Below are 20,780 nucleotides of genomic sequence, written 5' to 3'. Positions count from 1 at the left end.
CCATTAATCTTCTGACCTTCATAGAACCTTCTTAATGTCAATAAAATGATCTAATCGTACATGTATCTCAAAGTGAAAATGTGTCCCATTATTGAAGGGTTTAAAGCTTCCTATTGACTTAGCACTAACAACCTGATCACTGACTGCCTTCCATTCTTCTACTAATTTTAAGAATGAGCTCCTTCCTGTCTCTTTCTTAAAACCTCAATCTTTCAAGCTCGATCTCATTACTTTTGGTTCTGTCCTGCTCATTGGCCCTAAGATTTTTTTTTTTTATATATATAAACCCCTTCAGTGCCATGACGCATTTTCATATTTATTCTGATCACTATTTGGCCATCTTGTAACCTCAATAAACCTTTTCAATTGTCAATAAAATCGTCTAATTACACTAACAACTCATGATAAAAAAAAAAAAAATGTATTCCAGTACTGAAGGGGTTAAGAAACTCGTAAATTAACACAGGTAAGTTATAACAAAGAGTAGGAAGTCGTAACATGATCTTGGTGGTCGAAAGAGATGACAGATGTGAAACAGCTCGTATCATTCAGGTGAGCGTGACGATAACAGGTAACAAGTACTCAAAAACTCTTAATAACACACCTGAAACCAATAAAACAACACTAATAACTCGCAAAACAAATAAAACACCGTAAAACAGAAAACTTAAATGCCATAACACAATCTGAGTAGGTCGTGGCAGGTGAGAAAATGGCGACAGGTGAGAATGCCAGAAACGAGACTTACCTGTATGCGTGCCTCGTTAAGTTTGGTCTTCCGTGCCAGCTCCTCCCGGCAGTAGATGTCAGGGTAGTGGCTCTTGGAGAAGGCTGCCTCTAACTCCGCCAGCTGCTCCTGTAGTGGGAGACGGAAGGATGTTTAGTGGGTATAGGGAGGAGCGAGAGAAAGATGTTTAGTGGGTAGGAAGAGAGAGAGAGAGAGAGAGAGAGAGAGAGAGAGAGAGAGAGAGAGAGAGATAGGCATTCCAATCGCTTTCCGCAGCTCAGTTCACAATGCAGTAATGAGAGTAAAACAAGTCACTGGAGCAGCAATTGCATCCTTCAGCATTGTTCCATTCACTTGTATTTCTAACGGTGATGTTTTGGTCTTTTTTTCATGATGGTTAAAAAAAAGTTATTTTGATCTCGTGAATGTCTAATCTGCACAGCGCTTACTGAATCCATTTTGAAGTGGTGGTGGTGGTGGTGGTGGTGGTAGTGGTGGTGGTGGTGATGGTAGTAGTTGTAGTAGTAGTAGTAGTAGTAGTAGTAGTAGTAGTAGTAGTAGTAAAATAATAATGACAATAAATAATAATAAGGATAAAGATGATAATGAAAGTAATAATAAAAATAACAGCAGCAACAGCAACAACAACAACAACAACAGCAACAGGTAAATAAATGAATGAATGAATGAATGAATAAATAAATAAATAGATAAGTACATCAATAAATAAATAGATAAATAAATAAATAAGCCGGCCAAAAAATGCGCATATATTAGACTACATTATAACCATGCACTCAAATGTAACTGAAAGGTGACACTTGACCACACACACACACACACACACACACACACACACACACACACACACACACACACACACACACGCTAAGTAATAATCAATAGCAGTTAAGCATTAATTAATTAGGAAGTCACGCTTGAATATCATTACTCACGGAGGCCAGGGCGCAGAAATAATAATAGTAACAATAATAATAGTGATAAATAATTAATTCAGACCAGACTATTTCAAGACAGCCAAGAACACAATTACCGTATTCTTTTTTTTTTTTTTTTTTTTTTTTTGTGTGTGTGTGTGTGCGTGTACATGCATCATAAAGCATCGTAATTGAATCAGCCCCAATTACTGCCGCCGCCGTGTGCCATCTGGTGGTGGGTGGGTGGAGGTGAACCCTGCAGCAGCTCATCTTTGCAGGTGGGATAAAGAGAGAGAGAGAGGCAGAAAAAAAAAATTATGTTTGCACTCTGCCGAAAGCTAAAGTCAAATGATAAAATAGATACTAGATAAACTAGAAAATGTTTGCACGCTAACTAAATTTTAAGACTTTTCTCTCTGCCGCTCAGGTTTGCAGGCTGATGAAGGGAAGAAAAATGTTCGCACGCTGCCTAAACCTTTTTCTTCTGACGCTAAAAGAAAAAAATGAACGAATGAATGATAAATAAAGTCTCACCGCCGTTCAAGTTTGTAGATGAATAAAGAGAAGAAAAAAAAAAGATGTCTGCACTCTACCTAAAGCTGAAGTCAAATAGATAAATACTAGATAGACTTTTCTCGCCACCGTTAAAGTTTGCTGGTAAATAAAGGGAGGAAAATGTTTGCACTCTACCTAAATTTTAAGCTATTTTTCTTCTGACGCAAAAAAAAAAAAAAAATGGAGGAATAGATGATAAATAAAGTCAAATAGATAGATGTTAGGTAGATTTGTCCCTTCATCGTTAAATACAAGAAGGAAAATGTTTACACTCCACCTAAAGCTTTTCTCTTCTGACGCTAAACATGAAAGCTTGAATGATTAATAAAGTCAAGTGATAGATTTGTACTAGATAGACTTTTCTTTCCGCCGTTCAAGTCTGCAGGTGGAATAAAAGGAAGAAAAATGTTTGTACCCCACCTAAAACTTTTTTCTTTTGACATGAAAAAAGTGAATGAATAAATGAGTAAATGATAAATCAATACATAAAGTGAAATAAAGAAATGGCTGGCCGTAGGGAGGCGGTGGCGTAGTGGATAGGTTGGTGAGCGTAGGATTAGACAGATGTCCACGCGTAGCTTCGGATCCCACCACATATTGCCCTGTTACTTTACCATTGTGGAGTGGTTTAAAGTTACTTACATGTCACCATACACCCAGGTTCTAGGTGGTTACACCAAAGATGCGCTTGGGTGGTGATATGGGCCCTAATATGGGTACCACTATAAGTAGAATTGCCTGCGCCACTAATGAGTGGAAGCTTAACAGCACTTCCAATACTCTTCAAGTTACCTACAGGCACTATAGGCCAGGACATAAAAAAAAAGACGAATTTCTAACTAGATAGATGTTTCTTGTACACGAAATAAGATGTTAGCAGATTTTTTTTCATCCCGTCTCCCACTTCAATAAATAAATGAATAAGTATATAAATGAATAAATAAAACGAATAGATAGATAGATAAATAAGTATAGAAAATAAAAGAAAAACTTCATTGATATACAGAAAACGTTCGCAGCATACATTGCTCATCACCGACAGAATCTTCATAGCAAAAACACAAACGTTTCTAACAAGCAAATAACATCTGTAGCAGAAAACGTTTATAACACAAAGAAAAAACTTTCATAATTCACAAAACATGCAAAAAGAAAAAGTTTATAGCATACATAAAGAAAAACGTTCATAATAAAACAAACGTCGATAACACAGAGAAAGCGAAACATTCATAATTCCCACAAAAGTGTTTATAAGAGAGAAAAGAGAAACGTTCGTAATTTCCACAAAAAAACGATCATAAAGAGAAATAACACAAAATATTAAAAAAAAGCAAAAACGTTTATGACAGGCAACGTTAATAACAAAACAAAAAAAAAAAACGTTCACAACAAACTCACACATACAAAAAGAAAAAAGAAAGCAATAAAAGGAAAAAAAAAAACATTAACCGTTCCTAACATACACACACACACACACACACACACACACACACACACACACACAAACGTCCCTGACCTATCCACGTGTGAACTGTTAATCATTAATTGTATCTGCGTGATTGGTGTTAATGTTGTTAGACTAGATTAGGGTGTGTTAGGGCCTGTGAGATTAGGTTAGCGTTTGTCAGGTCACGTTAGGTTAGGTTAGGTCAAGACTAGTGAGATATGCTGTGTCAGGGCTGATTAAATGGGTTAGTTGGCAGGATTAGGTTAAGTTAGGTTCATTTAGGTTGGCTTGTAAAGTTAGCGTGTGTTAGGGCCTGTGAGATGAAGTTAGCGTGTGTTAGGTCATGTTAGGGTAGGTTAGGTCAAGACTGGTGAGATATGTTGAGTCAGTTCTAATTAGATGGTTTAGTGTGCGGGGTTAGGTTAGTGTGTGTCAGGTTAGCTTGTGTTAGGTCAGGTTAGGTTAAGTTAGGTTGACTGGTAAAGTTAGCGTGTGTTAGGTAAGATAAGTCGTAGTTTTATAGTCAAGTTAGGCCGGATTAGGCTAAGTTAGGATGGATTAGTCAAGGTTAGGGTGAGTTTAGCTATGTCAGTTAGGTACGATAAGATTAGGTATGGATAAGGTTAGTTTTAGGGTATTTTAAGTTAGGTTTGATTAGACTAAGTTAGGATGGGTTGGGTGAGGTTAGAATAGGATGGATTAGTCAAGGTTAGGGTGAGTTTGGGAATGTCAGGTAAGATTAGGTTAGTTAAGTTTAGTTTTAGAGTATTTCAAGTTAGGTTAGATTAGATTAAGTCAGGATGGGTTGGGTGAGGTTAGAAGGAGTTTTGACTGTCAGTTTTATATCAGGTTTATTTAAGGTGAAATTAAAGAGAGAAAACAGAGAAAGACTTTTTTTTCCCCGTGTGTGTGTGTGTGTGTGTGTGTGTGTGTGTGTGTGTGTGTGTGTGTGTGTGTGTGTGTAAGCCTCCCCTCCTCCCCTTCTACTCCCCTCCTATCATCTCTTCTCTTCTTCCTTCTCTCCTCACATCCTCCTCTCCCCTCACAATCTCCTCTTCTCTCCTCTCCTTTTCTCTCACCTCTCCTCACTTCTCTTCTCTCCTCTCATCTATATTTCTCTCTCCATCTTTTTTCTCCTTTCCCTCTCCCTCTCATTCCCTTTTCTTCTATCCCTTTCTCTCCTCTCCTCTCCTCTCCTCTCGTCATGATCTCCTCTCCCCTCTTCTCTCCTTTCCCTCTCCTCCCCACCCCTCCCCTCTCCTCTCCTCTCCTCTCCTCTCCTCTCCTTCCCTCCCTCCTCTCAGTCTAATAGCCTTGGAAAACGAGATCGCTCCTTTACCGCTCTCTAATTGGTCAATAAAAATCCCCATTCAGCCAATCAGAGCGAGGCACCTGCTGGGTCTAATCACCCATTGGCTCCCTGATTCAAGACTCAACCAATCACAGACGAGGGATTTAAATTTGTCGTCTCCTTATTGGGTGAAAGTTTGATTCGTGGATGGTGGTGGTGGTGGTGGTGGTACTAGGATGTGGTACAAGGTTGTGGTGGTACTATGGGTGTGGTACAATGGTGTTGGGGTACAAGAGCGTGATGGTACATTGGGTGTGGTACTTCCTAGGATGTGGGATTAAGACGTAGTGGTACAAGAGTGGTGGTGGTGGTACAGAGGTGTGGTGGTACGAGGAAGGGGTTCGATGGTACAAGGAGATGGCGGTACTACAATTACGGTACAAAACACGAGATAACCCCCAAAAAAAAAAAAAAAATACGAAAAAAAAAATCAAGAGAAAGAACAAAAGATAGATAAATGAATAAAAAAAAAGATACAGAGACAAATAAGTAAAATAACAAGAAAATAAATAAAAGATGCCAAAAAAAAATAAAAAAAGAACAAAAATCATGAATTCTCAATAAAAACAAGCTAAAAAATCGAAATAAACCAAAAAACAACAAAATAGAAAAAAAATGAAGAGGATATTGTTATGGGCGTGAGTAGCCGTGGGCGTGACTTACCTGCGTGAAGGTGGTGCGGTGTCTCCTGCGGGCGGGGGTGGGGCAGGTGGTGGGCGTGGGGGTGGGCGAATGTCCCGTGGTGCACATCCCGCCCTCGCTTTTCACTTTCTTGAACGCGCCGTCACTTCCTGTGGGCGTGAAAGGGCGTGAATGAGAGAGAGAGAGAGAGAGAGAGAGAGAGAGAGAGAGAGAGAGAGAATGCCAATTATAAAAAGTACACACAAAAATAAACACACACACACACACACACACACACACACACACACACACACACACACACACACACACACACACACACACACACACACACTATCCCACACTTACAAAAAGAGCGTTCAAGTGGATCATTGGGAATTAACAAACACTTTAGACTCTTAAGTGTACTTGAGGGCGTGCAGGTCCCGTGTAAGTGAGCAGTGTGTGTGTGTGTGTGTGTGTGTGTGTGTGTGTGTGTGTGTGTGTGTGTTATTTTTTTCCATTACTTTCTTCTTTTTTTTTCTTCTTTCGATTATATTAGTGTTTGTTGTTGTTGTTGTTGTTTTCTTATCTTTCTTTTCGTTCTCCTCTTGTTTCTTGTATGTATGTACGTTTCTTTTTCTTTTTTTCTTTTTCTATCGCTTTTAATTTTTTTTTTTCATCGTTTTATTTTCCACTCAAGATTTTTTTTATCATTTTTTTCATTCCTGTGCAAACTTTTTTTCCTTTTCTCTTCATTTAACTTTTTTGTATTGGTGATGGTAGTGTGTGATGGTGATGGTGATAGTGATTGTGATGATGATAGTGATAGTGATAGTATGATAGTGGTGGTATTAATAGTGATGGTGATAGTGATAGTGGTGGTAGTGGTGGTAGTGATAGTAATAATGATAGTGATTGTGGTGATAGTGACAGTGGTGATAATAGTAATAATGATAGTGTGATAGTGGTGGTAGTGATAGTAAGGATGATAATGAAGGTGTGATAATAAATATGGTGGTGATAGTGGTGGCAGTGACAGTGACAGCCACTATTTTATTTTGATTTGTAAATGCGAGCTATTTATTTCACCATGTTTCCTTCTGGGACGGTGAAAATAAATATTACTGCATGTTTACACCAGATTGTTCAAATAATGATTATTATTACGTTTTTTGTATCATTTTACATCTTATTCTTCATTCCTATATTTTTGTCTTTTTGTTATGAGAGAGAGAGAGAGAGAGAGAGAGAGGTTACCATATTCTGAAATACTCTTTCCCGCACCTTCTCTACTTAAAAAAAAAAAAAAATAGTTGAAGTCGCAAGTATTTTAAGACCGCTTTTAGTGTTAGAGTGACATATAAACAACATTTCTACATCATCACCAGTAGAAACACTCTTGAGAACACGGCTAATCATGACTGTGACCTTGAAAAAAAAAAAAAAAAATTAATCAGGATGAGAGAGCATAACATTCCCGAATACTGCCCGAATGAAGACAAGAAGAAGTAAATTTTGGTGCACTGAGAGACAAGGAAGAAACAAGGTGAAGTGAAAATACCTGAAATGTGTGACCAGCAGAGTCAGACAACGGGGAGGCGCTACACAACCTAATTAAAATGGTCGATATGGGAACTTCCTAATCGATTTTGTATTTGAGAGACGGGTTGACTGGTTGACTGGCTGGCTGGCTGGCTGGCTGGTTAAGTGTGTGGACTCGATGAATGCTTGGATGTTTAGATGGATAGAGGGATAGTTAAATTGCTGGCTAGATGGATGAATGTTTGGATGTTTAGATGGATAGAGGGATAGTTGAATTGCTGGCTAGATGGATGAATGTTTGGATGTTTAGATGGATAGAGGATAGTTAAATTGCTGGCTAGATGGATGTGTGCGTGGATGTTTAGATGGGTAGAGGGATAGTTGAATTGCTGGCTAGATGGATGAATGTTTGGATGTTTAGATGGATAGAGGGATAGTTGAGTAGTTGGCTTGATGGATGAGTGCGTGGATGTTTAGATGGATAGCGGGATAGTTGAATTGCTGGCTAGATGGATGAATGTTTGGATGTTTAGATGGATAGAGGGATAGTTGAGTAGTTGGCTTGATGGATGAGTGCGTGGATGTTTAGATGGATAGAGGGATAGTTGAGTAGTTGGCTTGATGGATGAGTGCGTGGATGTTTAGATGGATAGCGGGATAGTTGAATTGCTGGCTAGATGGATGAGTGCGTGGATATTTAGATGGATAGAGGTAAGGTTAAATTGCTGGCTAGATGGATAGAGGGATAGTTACATGGATGGACGGCTCGTTGGATGACTGGATGTATGGACTGATTGCTGGCTAGATGGATGAATAGACAGATGAATACGTGGTCGTTTATATGAATAGGTGAATGGATAGAGGGAGGGTTGAGTGGGTGGGTGGATGGAAAGATGGATAGGTGGATAATTGCATTGTACTTGTGAATAGCTAAATGAATTGTCTGCGTAACTGACTGAGTGTGTATAGACAGATAGATAGATAGATAGATAGATAGATAAAGAGAGAGATAGATAGATGACGGAACTCTTAACACTCAAACAGCAGGGAAGAGTGAAGAGATAAGAAACATAATTTAAAACTGAAAGTGTGAAATATGTATGGAATTATAACAGTCATCCATTCTTACACGTGTTCAATTAAAGCGCAATGCAAGGATACAGAAGTCAGGCTTACGTAGAGAGACTAAAATATATCAGTAGCTAAGAAAGAAAATATACAATAAGAAGATCAAATAAAATGTTGAATAAGAACGAAACTAATAATGACTTTCCTCTTTATTTTTCATTTATTTATTACTTCTTTTTATTCTTCTCCTTTTTCCACGTGACAGAGAACGAAAGAGAAGTGAAAAAAGACAAAAAAGTGGAATGAATGTAATGCTTTTAGAAAACGACATGTAGGTTTAGGTGCGTGAGCTGGACTAGACGGTGTGATGAGAGAGAGAGAGAGAGAGAGAGAGAGAGAGAGAGAGAGAGATATAGTGTGCGTGAGTGACTGATTAATTGGTTGAATGAGAAAAAAAAGGAAGAATAAAATAGAGTGTTCTGTATTGATAGATAACTAATAGTGGTAGTGATGATGATTGTAGGAGAAAGAAGAAGAGGAAGAGAAGAAGCGTTGATGAAAAACAAAGAATGTGTAGAAACAGGAAATGAAAGAAGATAAGATAGGAACTAAGGGAAGAGGAGGAGATCAATAATAATAAAAAAAAGGAAAATTAGAGGGAGAAGGAAGTATGAAAGAGAGGAAAGATAAAAAAAAAAAGCATGATAGATAACAATAGAACGAAATCTAAGGAAACAAAGTAGTATAAGTAATAATAGTAGGAGTAATGATAAATAGATAAGAATAAAGGAAAACAGAAAAGTAATGAAAATGTAGGAAATAAATGATAACCTCAATGATTCATAACCAAAACATCACAATCTTATCTATTCTCTCATTACAAACACCCCATTATTAAAAACCTCCCCTCATTTTCCCCTCATTAAAAGTATTCTCGTATGCATAGAGAGTGTGGTGACCCATCTCTCCATCTCTCCCCCTCTCCCTTCCCACCTCCCCTCACTTCCCTTCCCATCTCCCCTCATATTTTTCCCCTGTCCTTCCTTCCTCTTCCTTGCCTCTTCCCTTCCCATCATCCCCTCATATATTTCCCTTTCTCATCTTTCTCTCCCTTGCTTCTTTCCCTCACTTTTTCCCATTTATCATCTTGTCTCTTCCTTTCCCTTCCCCTTTTTTTCATTTCCCCTCAAACTCTTCCTCTGTCTCCTCTTTCTCTTCCCCTTATTTTCCCCTCAGATTTTTTCCTCAGTTTTCTCTTTCTTTTTCCTTCCCCTTGTCTCTCCACTCCCCTCACTTCCTTCTCGTACTCCTCCATTTCTTCCCCTTTTCTCTCCTTTCCCTTCTCACTTCTCCACTTCCCTCTCATTTTTTTTTTCATTCTATTTTCATCCCGCGTCTCTTTCCCATTTTTTTTCCTATTTCCTATCCTTTTTCCTTCATTTCCTTTCTCCCTTCTCCCTCCCTTTCCACTTCTCTTCACTCTCCTCTTCCGCCTTTCTCTCATCCTCGTCATCATCACTATCATCATCGTTGTCGTCATTATTATCATCACCACCACTACCACCATCACCGCCACCCTCATCTTTCCATTACCAATATCTCCATTATCATCACCATCAACGCTATGTGACGCCTTATTAATTCTATCTATCTATCTATCTATCTATTAATCCTTGTCTTTCCTATTCTTGCTTCTTTTTTTCCATCTTTCTCTATCAATTTTCCTTCTCAAAGCTAGAAATGTGTGTCTTATTTCCTCTCCCCTTTATTCTCTTTCCCTCCACCACACGAGTCACTATCATCACTATTACCATCACCATTAAGACTGAGGTGGGACTTGATTGTGATGAGGGTGGTGATGGTGCTGGTGAGGTGCGGAGTGTGAGTGGGAATGGTGAGGAAACAGTGTAGAGGCGAACAAAAATTATGGTGATGATGATGAAAAAGGAAGGTTTATATGTTGAAAAAAGATGGTGAAAGTGGTGATGGTGATGATAGTGATGATGAGATGGAAACAGCAGCAGCAGTAATTGTGATGGTGACGATGCTGATAGTGAAGGCAGCAGCAATATTGGTTATGATGATGATGCTGATAATAATAATGATAATAATGATACAGATAACTGATAGTGATGAAAAAGCAACAGCAATGAAGACAATGATGGTAATAATGATAATAATAGCAACAATATTAACAATGATGGTGATGATAGTGGTGATGGTGATAGTGATGGTGATGGAGGAGGAGGCAGCTAACACAAGGCTACCATCTGGATCGAACCCCAAAATGCTTCGTTAGTCGTAACAAGATCACGTGAGAGAGAGAGAGAGAGAGAGAGAGAGAGAGAGAGAGAGATCGGGGGACTACTCTTGAATTCCTCCCTTTAATTCTCTCTCTCTCCCTTTTCCTCTCTCTCTCTCTCTCTCTCTCTCTCTCTCTCTCTCTCTCCATTTACATTTTTATTTACGATATAACTTTTCTCTACTTTTTCTTGTCTCTCTCTCTCTCTCTCTCTCTCTCTCTCTCTCTCTCTCTCTCTCTCTCTCTCTCTCTCTCTCTCTCTCTCTCTCTCTCTCTCTCTCTCTCTCTCTCCCCATCTGTCTACTCTTGTTCTTATCAAAGTTTCTGTTTTTCTTCCTCTTCTTTCCCCTCCTTATTTTTCTTTCTTTGCTCCTCCTTCCTTCTTTCCTTTCCCCCTCTCCCTCTCCTTATCTTTTTCCCCTACCTCTTTCCTCTCCTTCCTCCCTTCCCTTCCCCACTTCTTCCTTCTTTTACTACCTTTCCTTTTTTTACACATTCATTGACCGTCGCCTGCTGCTCCTCCTCCTCCTCCTACTCCTCCTCCTGGTCCTCTTCCTCCTCTTCTCTCTTCACTCTCCCCTCCTCATTCTCTCCATTTCATTTCCTCTCTCCCTCTTCCTCTCCCTCTCCCTCTCTACCCACCTCACAATAAACCCAATAAGGTCGTACACTTTTAAAAGAATCTGCAATGCAACCTAACCACGAATTTTCTAAAAGGACGCCAGCGAACTAAGTGGTGGTGGTGGTGGTCATGGTGGTGATGGTGGTGGTGTTATGGTAGTGATGGTGGTGGTGGTGGTATAAATGGAAGTGTTGGTTGTAAGAATAGTGGTTGTAGTAATAGTTTGGTAGTAGTAGTTGTAGTAGTAGTAGTAGTAGTAGTAGTAGTAGTAGTAGTAGTAGTAGTAGTAGTTTATTATTATTAGTAGTAGTAGTAGTAGTATTATTATTAGTAGTAGTAGTAGTAGTAGTAGTAACTGTTTTGGTAGTAATAGTAAAAGTGACTATATCATAAGTATCAATAGTAATGGTTTAAGTATTAGTAAAAGTGACATTATTTTTAGTAGCAATAGTAAGTTGTTCTCCTGTATTACCAGATTCAATAGTAGTAATAGTAATAACAATAGTAGCAATAGTGTCAAAACCACCACCACCACCACCACCACACCGACCACCAATAGTACCAGTCGTCGATGTTATTGTCGTAGCGGTAACCTGAGAGGACAGTGTTATGGTGCAGGTGGAAAGGGCGGGCAGGCGGATGGGCGGGCGGGCGTGGTACAGAGACTCGGCAGTAGTGGTGGTGGCGACCGTGGCATGGCAGCTGGAGGGCGTGAGGGAGGGAGTGTCGGGTGGACGAGGGAGACGAGGCGGGGCGGGACGGGCAGGGCGGGCAGAACGAGGCGAGGCGGCGGGGCGGTAGCGGGGCGGCAGCGGAGGTTAGCGGGCGGCGGTCCCCTCTCTGTCCGCCGCCGCCGTATGTCAGCGCCGCCGCCCGCCTTCTGCCACACGCGAGGTAATGCCGACTAATCCCCTGAAGCAGGATTACTGAGTGGCTATGATGAGAGGGTGAAGGGCGATCAGTGGGTGTTTGTGTAGCCCTTGGACGTGTGTGTGTGTGTGTGTGTGTGTGTGTGTGTGTGTGTGTGTGTGTGTGTGTGTGTTGTGGTTAGTTCATCTCTTGCTTGTACGTGTGTGTTTGTGTGTGCTGGAACTGTAACTCTAGTGCATCTGTTCCGTGTGTGTGTGTGTGTGTGTGTGTGTGTGTGTGTGTGTGTGTGTGTGTGTGTGTGTGTGTGTGTGTGTGTGTGTGTGTGTGTGTGTGTGTATGTGTGTGCGGATGGTCGTAGTACGTGTAGACTGACACAAGCCCGCGTATGTAATCACCACTAAGGCATTATGTCAACAAATGTTCACGGCGTCACCAGATTACACCACTAACAGGCAGGATTACCACCTCATTACACCTAACACTGCGCTAATTCAATAATCACACCTATACACAACTAACAACACCACTAATTACCCAGCAACTACACTATGCACGTCTTTTCCCGCCAACTTCCTCCTTAACATCATTATTATTATTATTTGTCATCCTCGCGTCCTTCCTCTCTCCCTTTTTCTTTCTCTTTTTTTCCGCTTTCCCTCTCATTATCGGTCCACTTGAGAGAAATTGTGCGAAAATTAATGAATGAGGTGCATGAAAGGAGGGAACAGAGGGAGGGAGGGGTGGAAGGAAGGGGAGAGAGAGAGGGAAGGGAGAGGAAAGCATCTGTCATCTCTTGTGTTCCATTGTGTCAGATTGTTCTTTGATAGACCCCAACACCTCTCCGCCTAGACCCCGCTACCACTCCTGTCCCTCCTCCTACCCTCAATTCCCTCACTAAAAACTACGCAGCACGCACCATAAACCACACGCAACACGGGAAACAGGTGCAGATTCACGCAAACACGAGGAAACACAGCAAAATACAACCGTGCAGCGGATCGGAAGCGGGATATCGGGGTGGAGCGGGAGTAAATTCCGGCGCGCGAATCGCTATTGTAACCGACCACAATACCCGGCGTCCGGATGCCCTGCTCGCGTCCTTAATTCGACTTTACCGCCGTTAATCTCCGTAAATCCGCACCCCTTTCGTTCCTCGTTTCAGGATTAGTGGCTGTGCGGGCTCAGGGGTGTGGGAGGAGTTGAGAAGGAGGTGTGGGAGGCACAGAAGTGAATAATATTATCTTAGACATGATTTTTTTAATTCGTGGGGTAGATTGCTGCGCGGGATTCGGAACGCGGCGGGCACAGCAAGGCAGCGGCGGCGTCTCTCTGGGCACGTGTTCATGGAGCGGAAAATTATGGAGAGAGTGAGTGAAAAAGAGAGAAAAAAATCATATTAGCTTTGATGGCGACTTGTCAAACAGTGTTTTTGTCAGCGCGTGTGCGTGTAGCCGTTAATAATTCGTGTTCCCGCCTGCCGATTTGAAGGATATTGTCTCGTGGGGTGAAGGTTAATAATGGAAGGAAAGGAGGCGTGTGCTGGCCTGTCCCTCCATCCGTCCATCCACCAATCCTTCCACTCATCATTACTTCCTTTCCTCTCTCAATCCTCCGTTAGTTCTCCACAATATCAGTTTTACCGCCGCTCCTGAAGTCATCCACACAGAGTTAGCAAAGAAACAGCGCTTCCGTTACGTAAAAAGGCGGCATTCGTGGCCACATATCCGATGGTGACTCGCAGGTCTGGCTAACAATGTGTGCTAAAAATGGGGTTAATAAATTCGGTTGTAACTTTGCCGCGCCGGGAATGAAGACTGTGTGTGTGTGTGTGTGTGTGTGTGTGTGTGTGTGTGTGTGTGTGTGTGTGTAAGTTCTTGTTAGTAATGAATATGTTCGTCAATTTTTTCTTTTATCTTTATTTTATTTTGTTTTATAAATTAATTAATTTATTTTTTAGAAAGGAATTTTGATGTGAAGAGGAACTGTTACAGTAAATCTTGATGATGAGGATGATGATAATGATGATGATGATGATGATGAAGATGATGAAGATGATGATGATAAAAACAATAATACGTACAAACTTGACAATTAACAGAATGGAAGTAAGAACTTACTATGCACTTAAAAAACACACACACACACACTCTCTCTCTCTCTCTCTCTCTCTCTCTCTCTCTCTCTCTCTCTCTCTCTCTCTCTCTCTCTCTCTCTCTCTCTCTCTCTCTCTACGTATATTGCCGCGGGCTCATCACTCGTTTACTTACTTATTTACTACACTTGAGGATACAAAATTCACTTAATTATGTTGTGGTGTTAATACTGTATGTAGTAAGTTCAATTAGGTTAGAGTAGACCTTATAGTAATATATTCTTGACACTTGGAACGTTTAAAATATAAGATTAATTGAGACAGAAAACTAATGATAATAATAATGATAATAGTAATAATTGTGATCTCATTTAAAGTAATGTAATCAAAACATAGTCATTTATTTTATTAGCCTTGAAATATTACCAAGGTGAAGATAATCCGTAAATTTACTTGATGTTTAAGAAAAATAGATGAAATAGAAATGTCAGAACTTAATGAATATTCTCACCACCTTGGGAAAAAGAAAGAGGGAAGGGAAAAAATGAGGAAAGCTGCTGAAATACACATTTGCATATGCACGTTATGTAAATACTTCATGTTATTGCCCACAACCTAGATAGCCATTGCTGTCAGTGTCTAGGCCGCCTGTCTGTATGTCTGTCTGTCTTTCTGTTCGTCTGGGTGTCAAGATTACCATTGTTTATTATTATTATTATTATTATTATTATTATTATTATTATTATTATTATTATTATTATTACTATTATTATTACTGTTATTATTATTGTTGTTATTATTATTGTTGTTGTCGTTTTCTATAAGAGGGGAAAGATGGCTAAGGTCAATAAGAACGATGCCAGTCCCCGAACAAGTCAAGAGAGTTAGCCAAAAGAATGGGATGAATATCTTGAAACCTCATCTTGCTAGTAGTAGTAGTAGTAGTAGTTGTTGTTGTTGTAAAAGAGAAATAATTATTATCATCGTCATCATCATCATCGTTCGTGCCGTTGCCACCATCACTATCTCCCTTTCCTGTATGTGTGACGCAGCGTTACAACCCCGATTCTCTTGTGTTTCAGACGATGCTGTGATGCCGATAAAGAAATAGGCACGTGAGTAAAGTAATCCTGTTACAGTAGTAGTAGTAGTAGTAGTAGTAGTAGTGAGGAAGAGTCAGTGATCGGATTAGCAAAGATACACTAGGCAGCTTTAACTCTGGAACTCCCTACCTGCTTCTGTATTTCCAACTTCCTATGACTTGACTTCATTTAAGAGGGAGGTTTCAAGACATTTATTATCCCTTTCTCTTGGCTAACTCCCTCGGACCTGCAAGGAGCCTGGCAAATAATTGGGCCTTCTTTTTTATATTTCACTCTTTATGTTGCAGTTGGCCAGCTTTCCCCTTTCACATAAAAAGGAATTATACTTATTAAATGAACAGGAATGACAGGTGTGTGTGTGTGTGTGTGTGTGTAGCTGTGCATGAAGGGACCGCCACGTGTATGCCTGCTGGGTACTTGCACCTCCCCTGATACGCTTGTGTTATTAAAGATGAGCTTATGGGTAACAGTTATTATTTTTCTTGTACGCGCTTTTCAAATTTTTTTTTTTTTTTTTAAGTATTTCAAGACTATAGAAAGACAGCGGGTGGAAATTACACTTTTTTTTTTTCTAACCGTCTAAGTCTAAGTCATTTATGCGTGTAGATTATAGGATGTTTGTTTTCTTTAATTTGAAGACACCGTAGAAAGAGAAAACGAATGCCTTAAGAAAAATCAGGTAAAAAGAAGATAAACTGTAGAAGTGAATTTCGTGAATAATAACGAACGCAGTGTCTCTCTATCCCTATTTTTCTCTCTTATTAATTCAAGGCTCGACGAAGAACAGACAACGAGTAACTGAACAAAAGTGGAACAGAAAGGAAAATAAAGGAAAATAGAAATAATCGGGTGACTAGTAGATAATGCGACGATTCTTTTCATTACTTTCTCTTTCATTGTCTTAATTTTTTCCCTCGTTTTCTTTAACTAATCTTGAGACTCGACAATTGACAGACAGCGAGTGACTTGGAAAAAGAAGACGAAGAAGAAGAAGAAGAAGACGAAGAAAAAGAAGAAGAGGATGAAAAGGTGGTGGTGGTAGTAGTAGTAGTAGTAGTAGTAGTAGTAGTAGTAGTAGTAGTAGTAAGAAGAAGAAGAAGAAGAAGAAGAAGAAGAAGAAGAAGAGAGAAAAAACAGAGAAATCAAAAATAGAGTGGAAAAACAAGTAGGTAATACAGTGTTTCTTTTTCCATTAACTCTTCCCTCTCATACTTTCATTCCTTTCCTCATTTTAACCAATCTCAAGACTCTAAAATCAACAAACGAATTACTTGGAAAAAAAAATAAAAACATAAAAAAGATCAAAAGAATGAAAAAAAAACAAGCCTAAAGGACAAAAATAAAGGAATAATGTTTCTTTTCATTGGCAACTCTTCCATCCCAAGCTTGCCTAATTACTGGGATAGAGCAGGTGTGTGGCAGGTGTGTGGCAGGTGTGGGTGGCGAATTAAGCTCACCTGGATGGATTAATTAGGTTCCTTTCCATGCCAGGTAATGAATGAGGAGACTTGTTAATTAGTGTGTGTGTGTGTGTGTGTGTGTGTGTGTGTGTGTGTGTGTGTGTGTGTGTGTGTGCGCGCGCGTGTGTGTGCTCTTTATTTTTTATTTATTTTTTATTATATTTGTCTTTTTTTATAATGAAGGGACAATTGGAGGGCAATTTTAATGTTGTGGCTCTCTCTCTCTCTCTCTCTCTCTCTCTCTCTCTCTCTCTCTCTCTCTCTCTCTCTCTCTCTCTCTCTCTCTCTCTCTCTCTCTCTCTCGTTAGTAGACTCAAGTAAAAAATGGTTTAATAAATTATACGAAAGAACAAAATACTTAGAACAACAACAAAAACAACAACAATAATAATAATGATAATAAGAATAATAATAATGATAATAATAATAATAATAATGAAAATAATAATAATAATAATAATGAAAACAAAATCTGCTTCTTTTCTAATATTCTTGTGTTTTCTCCACCCTTCCTCTTTTCCTCATTTCCTCCACCTACTCCTTTCCTTCCTCCACCTCCGGCCTCCAACTTCCTTTCCTCTTCTTTCACTTCTCTTTGTTTTCTCTCCCTTTCTTCCTACTTCTTCCTTCCTTCCTCGTTCTCTTCCTTCTTTTCCCTACATTTATCTCGTTTCCTTCCTTATTTTCCCTTCCCCTCTGTTTCCCTTTCTTTTCTCTCCTGTTCCTTCTACTTCTCCCTTCCTTTCTCGTTCTCTTCCTTCTTTATTTCCCTTCATTTCTTTAGTTTTCTTCCTTCTGCCTTTCTCTTCTATTCTTTTACTTATTTTTCAACATTTCCATTCTCTCTCTCTCTCTCTCTCTCTCTCTCTCTCTCTCTCTCTCTCTCTCTCTCTCTCTCTCTCTCTCTCTCTCTCTCTCTCTCTCTCTCTCTCTCTCTCTGAAAAAATAGGTGAGCGAACTACACCTGTGCATCCGAGATTTAATTGACACACCTGTGATTAATCGCTTTAGGTAATTATCACGTCATTAGCGCGAGCGGCAGTGTTTAAAGGTGAGGCTCGTGGACACCTGCTCACTACTTATCGCGTCATTTGTTTTGCGGTTTTATTTCTTTAGTTAGATTTTTTATTTTATTTTTTTTCGCCCATTCACTGATCCATTTTGCCTTTTATTTATTTTTTTTTTGTGTGTGTTTTGCTCTTTTTGTGGTTTCGAAAGTGTGTTTTGTGTGGTTTGTATTTATTTCTATGGGTTTAGTTTTTCTTTATTTTCATATTCTTAGTTTTTTTTTCTTTTCTTTTCCTTTATTTTTTTTGCTTTTTGCGTGTGTTGGTAACGTGTGTGTGTGTGTGTGTGTGTGTGTGTGTGTGTGTGTGTGTGTGTGTGTGTGTGTGTGTGTGTGTGTCTTATCTGTTTATGCGTTTGGCTTTCTTTCATATCCCTATTTTCTCTTATTTGCTTTTGTTTTTTTTTTTTAAATGAAGCGATGTCTTATTTTCACGCGCCCGCCTCAGCCCCCTAACTTCTTATCGCTCTTATCGGTCTGTATACATGTATCTTTCTTCCTCTGCCTCCTGTCACCTGCGGGATTGTTGCTCGCGTCACCTGCTTGCCTCCCCTGTCTTCCCTGCTAGGCTCATCTTCCTCCCCTGCTTGCGTCACCTTCCTTCCCTGCCTCCCTTGCCGCGCGTTTTCATTTTCCTTCTTTTTTTTATTTACTTGTCTTTTTTATTCTATTTTTTTTACTATTACTTTCTTTTCGCGCTCGAGTCATATTGCTTCTTTACAGGGCGTTGTAGTCTCTCTCTCTCTCTCTCTCTCTCTCTCTCTCTCTCTCTCTCTCTCTCAATTTTTTTTTCTTTCCAGCTTTACACTGTTCTCGTCACCGTCATGCTGTTCTCCATTTCCCTGTCTTCTTATTTATTTTGTTTTTCGCTCCCATCATTCCATCTTTCCCTTTCTTTTCCTATTCCTTCCCGCTTCCTAATTTTTCTCTTACTTTCCGATTCTTGTTCCCATATTTTCTCTACCTCCATTTCCTTTCCTCCTCTCTCCTCCCACCCTCCCTCACACCTTCGGCAGCAGGTTCTGCACCGCCTGCCGCCCCTCACGGGTCTTGGTGCCTCACCTGTCTGGTCCTGCAGTGTGCGCGGGGGCGTGGTTGAGGCGTGTGATGGCGTGGGCGCGGGCGGGCCGTGGTCGAGGCTGTACAGGGTGGAAAAGTCGTCCTTCCGCTTGTCGCCGCGCTCCCCGAGGTCCATGAGGCCGCCCACCTCCTCCTTCACCTCGTGCCGGGGCAGGTGCACGCCGCCGCCGCCCAGACCCACGCCCACGTCCACCGGCGCCCTCCCCAGGCCCAGCGGCCACGTGGTGCCCGCCGGAAGGGAAATCTTGGCGAAGTTGTGTTCCCAGGGACGGAGGGAGGATGGGGGAGAAGGGGGTGGAAGGGGGAAGTGGCGCCCGCCTTCCAGAACTGCGGGCGTGACAGGCGGTTAGGGGCGCGGGCCTCCTGCGGGCACACCGACACCACCAGCACAGCACTCGCGGGCCGCAGCGCGCCGCTCCCTGGCCGGCGGAGCCTCACCACGCTGCTGCGGGTCGCGCCGCACCACGCTGCAGTCACCGACACCACAGTACGTACAGCCGCAGCAGCGGGCCGTCACTATAGTCCTGGCCGCGCCGCGCCGCGCCGCACCTAGGACCCACCAGCGTCCGGGCTTCCCGAAGGCCGCCTCCGCCGCCGGGCTGCCGCAGTAGGTCACCACCACAGCCGCCGCAGTAGCAGGTCACCGCCACAGCACGCCGCCAGCACAATCTAGGGCGCAGCACAGCGTGCCGCCGTCCGGGGCCACACTCCAGCTCACCGCCCCGCCATGGACTCCCCACAATTAGGCGACAAAGTAGCCGGCGGTCGGGCGAGGCGTCACGGTGATTACCAGTCACTGTGAATGATTTAAAGGCCCGGAATGAGCGAGCGCCGGCCGCAGGTCACCGCCGCCCCGCACACTGGACGCCCCGCGGCACAAAACAAAGTTTGTTACGGTAAATCAACTTAGCCCCGACTCTTTAGCCCGTGTCTGACAAGCTATAACCAAACGAAAACTGACTAATAGAGTTATTCTCGCAGATACTGTTTTATAAGACGACGGGGCCAGATTCTCAGACCCACCTCCCGATAATATTGATCTATCAGGGGACCATAGGCGATACAGCCTGCGCGCGCACCCGCCCGCCCAGCCAACCAGGGGCCGCCCTCCCCCCCGCGGGCCAGTCAGGGCCGTGGCGGGGCAGGGGCGGCGCGCTGATTGGCCGGCGCGGGGCGATCGGGGTGCGCGGTGTACAGGTGCTGGGGAACACATTACCTTTTGCATTGTAACACACTTTCCAATAATTTGTTGTTGTTGGCGCGTGTCTGTGTGGCGGGGCGGGGCGGGGCGGGGCGGGTGGATGGGCGTGCGGGTGGGATGGCAGCAGCAGCAGCAGCAGCAGCCCCCGCCCGTCGCGATGTCAGGAAACAGATAATGCCTGATACACCCTTGCCCCCAACTTGCCCCAATCCTTCCCCGCCCATGCCCCGCCCTCCCCAATCCTTCCCCGCCCCAGCACTCCACGCTCTCCTTTCCCCAACCTGTTCTCAACCTCAGTGCTGCACCACACACCACCCCTCCCTCACCCTCCCCTCATCCTCCCCTCACCCCTCCCTTTAAACCTCACCTCTTGCCCTGCACCCATTCCCTGCACCTCACCCCTGCCCATCACCGCCTCCCCCTAATCCCCTTCATCCTATCTATTTCCATTATTCTCACCCTCTCCCCATCTTCCCTCATCATCTGCTCTCACTCCTCTCACTCCTCTCACTCTCTTTCCCTCTTCATCTCCCTCTCACCCCTTCTATTACTGTAGCCCTAATATTCTTCCTCCTCCTCCTCCTCCTCCTCCTCCTCCTCCTCCTTCTCCTCCTCGTGTTCCTTTTCCTCCTCTATCTCCTCCTCCTCCTCCTCCTCCTCCTTCGTTCATCAGCTCTTTCCTTTTCCCCCTTTAAGGTAAAAATCATCCCTTACTCCTTTACCTCTTCACTTTTG

At 42.1% G+C, this 20,780-nt stretch overlaps 1 protein-coding gene across 2 annotated transcripts in view; it reads right to left on the bottom strand.

Annotated features, from left to right (window-relative positions):
• The window catches only part of LOC123511408 (homeobox protein unc-42-like), a 93,237-nt gene extending 73,421 nt beyond the window's left edge, over nucleotides 1-19,816 (bottom strand). The window contains exons 1-3 of one of the 2 annotated variants that reach the window (XM_045267260.1): nucleotides 18,827-19,816; nucleotides 5,682-5,809; nucleotides 749-856 (exon numbers count right to left, since the gene is read on the bottom strand). In XM_045267260.1, the coding sequence (XP_045123195.1) occupies nucleotides 749-856; nucleotides 5,682-5,809; nucleotides 18,827-18,959 (369 nt within the window). In that variant the 5' untranslated portion in view covers nucleotides 18,960-19,816. The remainder of the gene's footprint in view (nucleotides 1-748; nucleotides 857-5,681; nucleotides 5,810-18,826) is intronic. The other variant, XM_045267258.1, reaches the window with a different exon arrangement.
• Nucleotides 19,817-20,780: the final 964 nt, after the last annotated feature.

Source organism: Portunus trituberculatus, chromosome 31 (genome assembly GCF_017591435.1).
Source record: "Portunus trituberculatus isolate SZX2019 chromosome 31, ASM1759143v1, whole genome shotgun sequence".
Lineage (NCBI taxonomy): Eukaryota > Metazoa > Arthropoda > Malacostraca > Decapoda > Portunidae > Portunus > Portunus trituberculatus.
Note: the sequence above shows the minus strand (reverse complement) of the source record. Positions and strands in the feature narration are given on the sequence as shown.